The sequence below is a fragment of the Cyprinus carpio genome, chromosome B3 (assembly GCF_018340385.1).
Source record: "Cyprinus carpio isolate SPL01 chromosome B3, ASM1834038v1, whole genome shotgun sequence".
NCBI lineage: Eukaryota > Metazoa > Chordata > Actinopteri > Cypriniformes > Cyprinidae > Cyprinus > Cyprinus carpio.
In genome coordinates this window covers 26,975,414-26,988,473 of record NC_056599.1, presented here as the reverse complement: position 1 = coordinate 26,988,473, position 13,060 = coordinate 26,975,414, and the positions used below count along the sequence as shown (strand labels likewise).

At 39.4% G+C, this 13,060-nt stretch overlaps 1 protein-coding gene across 3 annotated transcripts; it reads right to left on the bottom strand.

Moving 5' to 3' along the window:
- Nucleotides 1-1,029: 1,029 nt before the first annotated feature.
- On the bottom strand, nt 1,030-10,458 carry LOC109054022. 3 transcript variants are annotated; one of them, XM_042720551.1, is made up of 8 exons: nt 10,082-10,458; nt 9,043-9,539; nt 8,565-8,885; nt 5,867-6,037; nt 5,548-5,772; nt 4,537-5,160; nt 3,583-3,807; nt 1,030-3,412 (listed from the first exon to the last, which is right to left on the bottom strand). In XM_042720551.1, the coding sequence occupies exons 1-8, from the start codon at nt 10,269-10,271 to the stop codon at nt 2,060-2,062; spliced, it is 3,606 nt and encodes a 1,201-aa protein (XP_042576485.1). In that variant the 5' UTR covers nt 10,272-10,458; the 3' UTR covers nt 1,030-2,059. The 3 variants fall into 3 exon arrangements, with proteins under 3 accessions (XP_042576485.1, XP_042576484.1, XP_042576486.1); XM_042720550.1 differs by having other exon boundaries at nt 3,583-3,810; nt 10,082-10,457; XM_042720552.1 differs by lacking the exon at nt 4,537-5,160 and having other exon boundaries at nt 3,583-3,810.
- Nucleotides 10,459-13,060: the final 2,602 nt, after the last annotated feature.

Here is a 13,060-nt window from a genome sequence, read left to right as displayed (position 1 = left end):
CTGACTGAAGATGTTCCATCATTCTTTGATGTGGCTGCTTGCAGTAACAGCAGTGACGTATCTTCAATACGTTGGAGTTGTCATCAGTGGAATTGGTTTGGCATTCAGGATCCTGCAAAGAAGGAATAATAACAAATAATAAATGCATCCACATTTTAAAAGAGCATAATTAAATAATATAATAATTCTAAATTCTTTGTATGGTCAGTTTTTGCATATTAGCACTAAAAGATTGGCACTTTTCATTATGTATAATACTACAGCAGAATTAAATCAAAAGTAAGCACTAAAAGCTTGCATCACAAAAAAAAAAAATTAACCTGAGAATGAGATCTTTCAGACAGCTGATCTGGTAGACTCTTTATCTTCTGCTCGCTTGTCACTGATATGCTTGTCATGTTGAACTTCAACAGCACAATCATTGCTTTTCTCATCAGTGATCTTCTCAGGGTCTTCTTGAAGATCACACTCTTGGAATTTAAGGTAAGACACGTATCTTACAGCTCCGGATTAGATTTCTTGAATAGAAGGAATTGAGTTTAATTCTAGATCAGCTGTTGGCCAATTCGCACTTCTGCCAACATCTGTTTTTTCAATAGTTTCAGGCTGCTGACACTGAGTTTGTTCAGTGTTACAGCTCTTAGGATCTGGAGTATGACTTTCAGTTTCTGGATGCACATCAGAGACCATGAAGATGCTCCTTTCTACATCAGTCTCATTAGTGATCAAAAATGTATCATCAAACACAGCTAGATTAAGAGTACGTTTTGCTTCTGAGTTGCATTCTGGATAAGCGTTTAAGGATGCAGGACTTCAAGGAGCCTTTGGTTTAGAAGAGAGCTGAAGGTTGTCACAACACCCAGTATCACAAGAAGAATAACCATCAGGTTCTAGATCACAAGACACTTCTGGATCTGAAGAAAATGGTTGGCTCACAAGTCGGGGATGATCTGTTTGTTTTACGAGGGACTGCTGAAGAACACTGCAACCAGAGTTTGAAATAGAAGGGTTGGAACTGTAGATTCCTTGACAGGAATCTAGTATGGGTGGTTCTAGTATCTCCACATCAGGGTTCCATGATGTATTAAAAGAAGATTCCAAATGAGCAGGATTTTTTGTGGAACCCTGGCAAAAATCAGGAACAGATGGCTTTAATAACTGTGCATCAAGATCAACTTGAGCTATGCTGCTGTCAATGTTAGAAACAGTAGGCACCTCCACTTCTGGAAGATATGTTTTTAGAGCAACACTCTGGCAAGAGTCAAAATTAAAAGGGCTTGAGGGTTTCGGATCACAAATCAATTTGGGGACGATCTGACACTAAAGTATGGTTCCCCTTCGCCTCATATATCCTAGTTTCTGGAAAAGGAGAACTGATAAAGGACCATTAGTTGGCTCTAAAGGTCTGGACATGCTGATTGTGTCTGGAGCAAAGTTTCCCAATTCTGCATCAAAAGTATCCTGAGTCTTGCTGGATGCAGCTGGATTCTTTTTGTGCTTACATATAAAAACATGCTCCTGAAATTTGTTCCATTGATAAGACTCCTGGCAAAAAAATGCAGCCAACAATGTCTTCATCACAATCCATTTTAGAATCTCTAGGTTGGTTGAAGTTCTTTTTAATAGCAAAACTGCTCAACAACTGTTTCCTTTCTTTACAGTTTTTGTCAAGACTTAAAGCTCTATGCCTTCCCACAAAATAGTGACAATATAGTGCTTGCATTACTTTTTTTTTGTAAAAAAACAAAACTGCAGTTTTGCATCTATCGTCAGAGGTTTGATGGGATGTGAGAAAGTCTGAGGCCATTTCAAATTCTTTAAAACTTTTCACAAATAACTCACTGGTTTTCACATTTTGTACAGAAGGTTCATTGATCCCTGAGATATCAGAGTTGTCAGTTGAATCATCCAGAACAGATTCTGACATCTGACATTAAAAAAATTCAAAAAAGAAAACAGTATAATTAAATATAAATTGAGATTTCTCTGTTTAAGTATTTACATATCTCTTTACATTTCCAGAGGCTGATTAAGAACAGACTCTCTTTTGAGTCCTTATTTACTTGGAGTCCAAATTACTTTTCAATCTGCTACTATTGCACACCTGGTGTTTCAGACCCAGTTTCTTATTTTTTCTCTCACCGCTACTGACAGTCTCCATGTTTAGCAGTTTCTTGTCAACATTAAAATCCGACAGACATTCTTTACCAGCAAATACCATATCAGATGTTTGACATGACATTCTCTCCTTTGAACTCATGGGCCTGTCGTCTGATTGTCTGATGGCAGTAAAGGCCATCTGGTCTCTGACTGGGTCATTTGAGATATGTTGTGAGGCAGAGGCACCATCAATAGATTTGGTAGATTCAGTTGCATCTGGAGCTGGAAAGTTGGAGTCGCTGGAGGGATTTTTGCCAGGTGTGCTCCCCACATTTAATTGTTTATTTTGAATGCTAGCAGCAGAGGCAGTTTTCTTTTTATCTAAACCTTTGGAGGGACTCAAATCTTCATCAACATCGTCTTCACCATCTGAGAGGACAACACAAACTAATTTTGAGTCAACGTTCTTCTGCATGGTGCCAGAACTAGTTTCCTTGAACAAAGATTGCAAAACGCTGCTCTGTGGCATTACGGTTAATTTCATAGCAGAAATGTTCTTACAATCACACTTCCAATCACACTTTCTTCTTCCACATTCAGACGGAGCATTTTCAGCAGCAGTTCTTTCATCTGATTGCTCTAGTTCATCATCTATTACTATAAATGATACCTGGTCTCTGGCTGTGTTTTCTGAAACAACAGGACAATTAACTTTGCAGTCGTCTTTTTGTTGACTCTTTGTGTTATTTCCCTCAGAAGATTCGAAGGCCAGTGAGCCCCCAATGTTGCCATGCTCTGCTTCTGGTTCACGATGTGGAGATCCAACCTTCACACAGACTATTTCTGTCTCACTGTAGCATATTTCAGGCTTGTTTTGGATGCCATGACCAGAGAACTCCACTGGCAATGTGCAAAGATTGGAATCCACAGTTTTATCTTCCACAGCATCCACCATTTCATCATCAACCCGTACTGGGGTTTGTTCATGACCAAAGCCACTACTTTTTTCAGAGCAACCTGATTTTAAGTCAGCTACCCCAGGCACTGAGCTCCAGTACTTGCATGCACTCATAATTGGTTGTAGAACGATCCTGGGCTGCATATTGAAGTGGCTCATGATGTCACTGACCAGCTTGGTTTTGGTTCTTTGACTGCTCTTGTAAGAGGTGGTAGGCTGCTCAATAGCTGTACTGCTTGCGAGAGCTCCAGACACTGCACGGGTTGCACTGCTGTTCAGATGTGCAGATCGGTTCTTATTCACCGTCTCTTCAATCCCAGATTCTTCAGACTCATCACTTTTGTCCCCCGAAGGCTGCATTGGGGGAAAGCGACAATCAACCATACTTATAAGGACTTAAACAACAGTCTTTAGGGTCAACACGACCTAGGATTCACTGCACAAAACAATTCTTCTTTTTTCCCGAAGATATGAAACTGGATTAAACTAGCAGTCAAAATGTTTAATCACATAGTCTTTCCTACCTCCTGATTATGGATTTTCGGGAGTTGGCCCCTTTTCAGGTCACCATAAAAACGTTTCTTGCGCTGCCGATAGGCGTACGGTTTCTCTCCACAGTGAATCTGCATGTGCATCAACAGCCGCATTTCCCAAGCAAAAACTTTGCCACAAAATGGGCAGGGTAGTGGCCCTTGACCTCTGGTTCTGCTTTTCCGTAACGAGTCTTTGTTTGGGGATCCATGAGGCGTCTGCTGAAGGGGTACGAAAAAATCATTTTAATACACATTTGTGCATGAGGTAATCTAAAAAATGAGGGCCTTTAACAAAAATGATTTATACAAGTTAAGATTTTAGGAGTAAAATACAATACCTTGCAATGTGTTATCTCAGTCTAAATTGATAGAATACAAGTTGGAACATAATAGTGCTTTCAGAAAGGCATTACTAAGCTTGCAGATTCCTATATTAGAATTTACAAAATCAATACACAAAAAACATTCTTTAATAAAAAAAAGATTTATGTTTTTAAAAATTTGCTGTATTATCTAGTAAATTTGGTATCACTTATTATTATAATTATCATTTAGACTTCAATGTGAAAATCAAAAGGCACCCATTTAATAGACTAACGAACACATTTTTTTGGCTAATATTCCATGTACAAGTTTATTGCCAGTTCCTTGTTTTCTATGCCTCTCATTGTTTTCTGATTGTTTGTCTTAGCACCAATAGCTTGTTCATGATGGTCACGCAAGAGCATCCTTAACCATTTCTTACAGCCATAGACTTTACCAGAAATTGTGCAGACACAGGAGCCACGTTTCCTTAATTTTCTTAATTCTGGTTCTATTGATTGCGGAAGATTTTCAAGATCCTTATCACTAAACAAATCAGGCTTATCTGTTTTTGTGATTTATAACTATGAAATGTGAAGGTATATTTGGATCATTCTTCAGGTTTTTGTAAAGAACACATACCGTAGTATTTGGTTTGTTATTACTTGTTGACATATCATCAAGCCTCTTTTTTTCCTCCAATTTCCTTTTTTCTTTTTCCTTAAGCTCCATTTCCATTTTAGCTTGCTCTCGTCTTCTTTTCTTTTCATCATGTAACCTACGTCCTATATGTTTCCTTGAATGCTTCTTTAGCTTCTTCTCCAGAGCAAAGTCTTTGCCACATGTTTTGCATGGAAACCTCATCTTCAGATATTTAGCGCTTGATGTTCCACAGTCAGAGCCTGTGATGTCCTTTGATTGCTCAGAAGTGCTCTCCGACTCATCTGTGGCCGTTTTAGGAAGATCTGCACTTTGTTGTGCCTCATCTGTGCCCGTTTTTGTAAGATCTGCACATTCTTCAGCCTCATCTGTGCCCATCATAGGAAGATCTTCACTTTCTTCAGCCTCATCTGTGCCCAATATAGGAAGATCTGTACTTTCTTCGTCCTCATCTTTTGTGAATATTGGCACATCAACAACCAGGATGGACTCATCACTTGTTTGACGTTGTTTATCCCTGACCTTCCTTAATCCTTTAGTTTTCTGGCTATTCAGTCTCATCTTCTTAGCGACTTCCCGTTTCTGAGTTTTGCGCTTACGTAATCGCATCAATCAATAAAAAAGGAATGTGGGTTATTATACAGAAATAAAAATTTAAAAATGATCAGTGTCTTGGCAAAGTATATTTATTAAAGGGGTCATATGATGCTATTTTAAAGATTATTATTTTGTGTATTTGCTGTAACAGAATATAATATGGGTTATGATTTTTGGGGATTTAAAAAAAAACACTGGGTGGATTTTTATCATTATCATTTTTATCATTCTAGACTTTTAGATCATTATTATCGTTATATTTCAGACCAGACTACTCAATACACACAAGACTATAACTAATACTTGTGTAGTATTCAAACACCATGTAAAAGTGAATTTTGCATCCGATGACCCCTTTAACATCTGCATATTCAGTTACAAATCTAAAAAACTAACCTTGGTGACAAGCTGTTGTGACCTTGTACGGCCACTGCCATACACGTTAAAGTAATCACTCCTTTTCTTTCCTTCCCCATGCTGAGTGCGAATGTGTGGCACCAGCCATCCTTCACGAGAAAACACTTTATCACAGTGCGGGCAGGCATATGTTTTCTTTACCTTCTTCTCATTCTGTACTTCTGTAGTTTTAGGCACTGCCTCCATTGTTTCTTCTTTAGTCAACTACAAGGAATACAAATATCCAAACTTAACAGAAACACATTAATGGGAATGATCATACATCCAGATCAAATTTATACAATGTGTGAGCAAGTACCTCAGTCTTGATTAGCATACTTCTGCGTAATAAAGCCCTTTTGGTCTGATGGGACTTCGTGTGGACACGAAACCAGCCTGGATGTAAGAAGACTTTGTCACACTCTGGACACTGGAGCTTACGTTTGTCAACCAATTTGGCCTCCTTCTTCACATCATTTTTTCTTTGCCTCTGAAAGACATGCAAGTCCATTTAACAATGAGAGAAGCATGGAAAGACATACGCAGTGAGCTCCAAACATAGTACACCCTGGATATGAAAGTGGATGAATAATGTCTGTATTTTTTTTAATAGAAGTCATTCCAGGTAAACAGCATATTTAAACACTGACTCAAACAGTGAACCTGAAAGTTGCTAAATTCAGTGCACTGATACTGTTGTTCAATGAGTGCCATTTCAACTCTACAGTACATTTTTTCCAAGATGTCATGGCATTACTAAAATGTCAAATATATGACTATATTAAAGTAAACCACCCTCAGAAAAGACTCAAATTCATGGATTCATTTCAAACTAATTTTATTAAAATAACTGCATTAGAATTGCACTATATACACAACTGGTTTATTTAAATATATATATATATAAAAAAAAAAAATTGTATATACATCTGTAAACATTATGTCCAAATTGTTTACATATTTACAAAGTTCCACTCGATGGTTCTTCGGGTATCAAAACCTGTTTTATTTCACCACCTCCCTCTACGAAGTGCTCTTCTGGCTCAAAACGCTCTAATTTAATCGGAGTTGTGTCCAAAGTGTTGATCAGCATATTAACTGGTCGGCTGAACCCTTTTGCCTCTAAATAAGCACGTCGATGGTTTATTCTAAGATGAGACCATAAATTAGAGGTGTTCTTCCGAGCAGCCTTGTTGGACCCCTGGCTAACTCTGGCTGAACATGCATGGCAGAAGACTTCACCATATGCATCTTTTGAAAAGTAGTCCCAAACTTTGCTAAAACAGCGGTTTGAAACAAATTCCACCTGTGAAGCAATAAGAAAAACATATGCATAAGCTTTGTGTCACACTTTAGTGATACTTACTTGCATTCAAGATATTTAAAAAAATGTATAAAACACTGAATGCATTCAGATAATTGTAGGCTTCAACTGAAATGCAGTGATGAAAGCAGGCCTAGAAAATGAACTTCAACTAAGCAATTAATAATAACTGACTTAATATGAAAGACAAGAATTTAATAGTCAAGTAATCCAACATTGTCTTTAGCTCACTGGTGATACATGTCTTATGATTATTTAAATGCAGGGTTTTCAACCATGGGTCCAAGAAAACATTGAATATACTTTACAATTTCTTAACTATTTTCTAATTATTATAACTCATAATGTAATATTGTAATAATGTTACATGATATAAAAAATCAGTTACTGTAACATCATAAAAATCTAGCTTTTTTTATACTAGAGGTACTTGGGCTGGCCGAGAGAGATCTAAAAAAGGTTGAAAAGCCCTCATTTAAAAATCTCTAAAATAGCTTGGATTGGTCAATTAAAAATAAACACTAGCTGAATAAACTGCCATATATTGCAACTACAATAAACAGTGCATCGGTCAAATCTACAGCTCTCAGTCAGAGTCTTCAGATAAACGTAATAATTAATCTACCTTCCCTAACGGTCTAGTTCTATAGACTGCACACAGGATAGTTAGTACTGACAAATCCATTTCAGTTAATTAATAAAAAAAAAATAATAATAATAATTTAGCTTTTCTTTGTTTTCATGCAACAGCCTAATCTAATCATCTAGCTAGTTACATAAAACACATTATCTGATAAAAAATGATCACAGATTACCTCGCTACAGCTGATGTTTCCAGAGTTATGTTATGCTCATAAGCTGCATTCACCGATTTTTTTTAACCAGTGGTGCAGCAACCCCACATCAAATAACATCTCCGCTAAAGGTAGATGCAGAATTATTTTTTGAATGAACAGCATGTGTTTCAAGCCACATATCAACTCTTGTTTTCATAACTGTCATTTCTGGCCTCAGACTCACCGTTAAAACAGCCTCCGCTTCAGTGGTTGCTTTCTTGTTCTCTTCGCAGATTGGTTGTAGCTGTATGAGTGTGTTTAGTTCATTCTAAGACACATGCTTACTATCTTAGGATTCGCTGAACTACTGTACAGCTGTCATTATTTAAACACTTCGGTGGCAAGACCAATGACTCAGCCTGTATTTGCATATTTTGAGATTACATCCATCAGCCAATAACCATAAAGTGTTTACCCCCACCTGTAAATTCTACACATCACTTTGTCAAAGGATACTTTTTTTTTAAGTGTACTTTGAGATTTCAGAAAGTTTGTGTACATTTGCTATTATTGTATATCAGCCACCCTACTTTCTAGATATGGGTATCGGCTGTTGAATGAAAACCCCATATTTGTCGATCACTACTTCAAAATGTGCACTATGCAATATCTTTTTTTGACTCTCTTACTACTTTGACTCTTATTGCATCAAACAACATTGTGTGTCGATGCACATCACGACAAATATTCAGAATAGTGGTTGATTTATATAGCTTTTTTTTTTTTTTTTGACTGGCAAATTTTCTCCCCATCCTAACTGTTTACATCCTTAAGAGGGATTTATGTGTGAAGGAAAGAAAATCTCTATTTATGCATATCTACACCCACTATTTATGGCACTAGAGAACGTGCAGTACCTTGGGTAATTTCCTGTTCGCATCCACTATCTCCTGAGCTCCTGACTGTGCTTGGGTGGGCAGGTTGATGAGAGCTGTGACTCTGTGGGTCTTCATGTGCAAGGCTAACTGACAGGGCCGAGCAAACGTCCGCTGAGGGCAATGAGGACACCGACACATCTGGTTTACCACTCCTTTTTTTTTGCGCCGATTCTGCACAGGGGTGGTAATTCTCTTTTCTGGTTCTTTATCACTGCTGGTGTGGTCACTCTCAGGCTCTTCTTCACTCCTGTTCATCTGCTCAGAGCCATCCGACAGATCGGCCACAATTTCTCTTGACAGCTGCGTGTGGGACAATAACACAAGCTACTATAATATAGTTTGTTAAAACATCCTCATTTTACATTTATAAAAGTTTTTAAACCAAGACTATGTGCATAAAAAATAAAAAGCGGTCAGTTTTGAAGTCATGTCGACTTCGAATGGTGCTGCTGTTCACCTGAGCGAGCCTGTGCAGCTTCCTCTTCTTCTTGTTGTCACCGTAGAAGCACGCCTTGCGCCGGCGGTACGCATAAGGCCTCTCGGTGGAATGAATGCGCATATGAACCATCAGCCTCTGTTTACTTCCAAAGACTTTACCACAGTCTGGACAGGCAAAGGACATCCTCTGCCTTCTGTTCGGTCCTCTCCAATGCCGGACCCTACTGGGACCTGAAGTTGGATCAAAGTCAAGAGGGGCCATGTAACTTTGGGCAGAGTCCCAGGTCATGCTGTCCATCAGGCCGTAGGCAATGCCAGCGCCTGTCCCGGCATTGTCAGGTCCCTGATCAATGCTTTGAGGTAATGTGGTGGCGCTGCACAGGGGGACATCAGTCGACTCTGTTTTGATCACAAGAGCTTCTGATTCCGGTCCACATCCAAAGTTGGCAGCACCCTCATCTTGCCGGGATGGATTGGCCTCGTCCGTGGTGGAAAGTGTAACAGGTTCTGATGCACCTAAGAATAATAAAAACAAAAAAAACAAGGTGCAACAGTTTGATGAGATAAAGCGTGATTTGTGTTTATACATAACTGAGTATCTGTAGGTAAAATGTGCTGGTTTAAACCAGAAGGAAATGCAAGTTAATGATCTGTTGTGTCGTATAGTGCGTTTATGCGACTGGGTATCTTCCTTCCTGTGGACTCTAGAGGGGGCAGCTCTAATCTGCGTGCCCCCTGAACGTTTTGGAGCGAAAACATCGGACAGACAATTCACAGACCAGTGTTAACTTCGGCCTCATGCGGTTGCTAGTATAGTTCAGATAAAAAAATATTTATAATTTCCTTTATAAGGAAGAGCAAAGGCTGAATGCACGCGGATGATCTCACCAAAAACAAAGTCCACGACCGTGCATAAAATGTTTAACACAAAACTATGTAGCTAGCAACCAAATAAATGTTTCGAGAAAACTCCCCTCGTGGCTATCATCAAGCCGTGCTACCTGTCCTGCGCGGTATTTTGCATTAAAAACTGCATTATTGTCTGTCTGTCGTGCTACCTGGCCAGTCGGCTCGGTTTGCCCCCTCCATCCACCGGAGTCTCCGTCTCAGAACCTCGTTTTCTTTCCGTGCTCGGATCGTCTCTTCCTCGTACTCCAGCACCGTACCGCCGACCATCTCCATGATCTGCTCCACCGCCGCCATCAGACGCTCGTTCAGCGCGCGGTGCAGGAGCTGCAGCTTGGTCATTTTGTAGTTTTTTTTTCCAGCAGTTAAATTCAGCAGCAAACACAAACCACTGAAAGAGCTAGCTATCCCCGTTGCATGAACAGTTGCCTTTCTCCGCCAAATTCCGAAGGCGGCCGGAAACTGCTGCCTGCCACCTACCGCACTGGAGAGACGCTACAGTGCCGCTGCAGAGCAGCAAACTGAGAGGGAGTCCGAACAAAATGGTAGCAAAAGTTATTTATATAAAAGGATAAACGCGGTTTTCAAAGTATTCAAGTATCGAGAAAAATAAGATTACAACAAGTCGCTTTGGGAAGAGATCAGGCAACCACAACAACAGTAGCCTACTCTACTTTTTTCCGCAGTTACTGTCATTAACGTATTTTACATTTCTTTCTTTTTTATACATTTAAATATTTCAAAATATTAGTGTTTTGTGTAAAGTAGTTTGCATAACTGTGCTAGCTGTAGCTGTGCAAAACTCCCATACAACCAATAAAATAAAAAACAAATAAAAATCTAAAATCAAAAAATCAAAATGAGAATCTTTTTTTGAGAATATTCATTGCAAATATGCACAGCTCCTATTAAAATGAGTAAAGTATACAATTTAAAAGTCTTGTGGGGACCCATCATCACAGGGCCCAATATAAGGTTTCCAGTTTTCACTCCCAATGATGGCCCTAAAAAATGTAAAGTGTACCATCATAATAACCACAGTGTCCACCAAATGACTGTAGTAACTGAAGTTATATTAACTCATTTAAAACTGTGGTTAAAAAAAAAAAAAAAAATATTCAAAAAGCTTCTTATGCTGTTTGAAAAACATTAATTTAATAGAGGTTTGCACTAGTAACTGTAAGGGAATTTACAGTTAAGACCCAACGACCATGTGTTGAATAAAGACCAGGAGTCAGAGATGTCTGAAGAAAAATCTAATGAAGAAAATAGTTTGCAATTTCATCATTAGAAGTCAGCTTCAGTACTCGCCAGGAGTTCGTAGGCCGCTCTACTTACATGTTAAAAATCACCAGTAATTATACGCTAACAAAAGGTCAATAATTACGCCAATACATAGGTAGGCATGATTGGTTCTTAAACCTAGATAGACTTAGACAATATCCACATGGACATAAGCACTTCAAGCATATCTCTAAGGGATTATTTAGGAGACAGAGATCAGAGTTCAGATGTAAAAGGCTCTCCGGAGACCTATTCCTGATCAGGATGGCGGCAACTAAGGAAATTCTTCAGGACATTCTTCTCGTCTAGCACAGAAAGAGATGCCAACACATACACACACACATACACACGTGCACTTATCTGTACTTTAAGTTAACCTAGCTCTGGGGAAACTCTTTTATCAGTATGGTTCTTTACGCACACAATATGCAGTCCTCATTGTAGAGAGCATAAATACAGAATAAAGCAGGATTCTTTAATATATATTATGCAGATACATCAATATCGCAGCTGTCTCGATCACTCGTCGTTCTCATAGATGGCAGGTCACCCTGACCTCCTCTCATGGTCCTGTTACTAGGAAAACAGTTCAGCATGTAAAGGAATACTGTTGCACATTCCATTCTTGCTACAATAAAGACTACACACATTCTATCTATATTTATTCATACAGATGACAACTACTAACTTTATTTAATCATCAAACAATCTAGGTTAAATACTGATTCATAACTTGATTTTATTATGAAGGCCATGGTAGATCGACATCCACTCCTTCATAACAATTCCTCTAGCTTATGGTTAATCGTTTCATATGAAATTTTCATTAGTTATTCATTGCAAAGACACTTGAACGAGCTGTGTTCAACCAGCTCTCTATGTTTCTTGTACAGAACAACCTCCTGGACAGCAACCAATCTGGCTTCAAAAGCGGCCACTCAACTGAGACTGCCCTGCTCTCGGTTACTGAAGCCCTGCGACTGGCAAGAGCAGCTTCAAAATCCTCAGTACTCATTTTGCCGGACCTGTCTGCTGCCTTTGACACTGTTAATCACCAGATTTTCCTGTCCACACTCAGAAAGATGGGCATCTCTGGAACCGCACTCTAGTGGCTTAACTCCTACCTTTCTGATAGATCCTTCATGGTGTCTTGGAGGGGTGAAGTTTCTAAGTCACAACAACTTGCTACTGGGGTTCCTCAAGGCTCAGTACTTGGACCACTTCTCTTCTCCATCTACATGACGTCATTAGGATCTGTCATTCAGAAGCTTGGCTTTTCTTATCACTGCTACGCTGATGACACTGAACTCTACTTCTCATTCCAACCAGATGACCCGACGGTAGTTGCTCGCATTTCAGCCTGTCTGAGTGACATTTCTAGCTGGATGAATGACCATCACCTTCAGCTCAACCTTACTAAGACTGAACTACTGGTGGTTCCAGCTAACCCAGCGTTTCATCACAACTTCTCTATACAGCTGGGTTCGTCAACCATAACTCCTTCCAGGACAGCCAGAAACCTAGGAGTTGTGATCGATCATCAGTTAAGCTTCACAGACCATATTGCTACAATGACCCGGTCCTGCAGATTTGCCTTAAACAACATTAGGAAGATTAGACCCTTCCTGTCAGAGCAAGCCACCCAACTTCTTGTCCAAGCTCTTGTTCTCTTCAGACTGGACTATTGTAATGCTCTCCTGGAGGGCCTTCCTGCATGTACTATCAAGCCTCTGCAACTGATCCAGAATGCAGCAGCGAGGGTTGTCTTCAATGAGCCAAAAACAGCTCACGTTACTCCTCTCCTCATCAGGTTACACTGGCTACCAGTAGCCGCTCGCATCAAATTC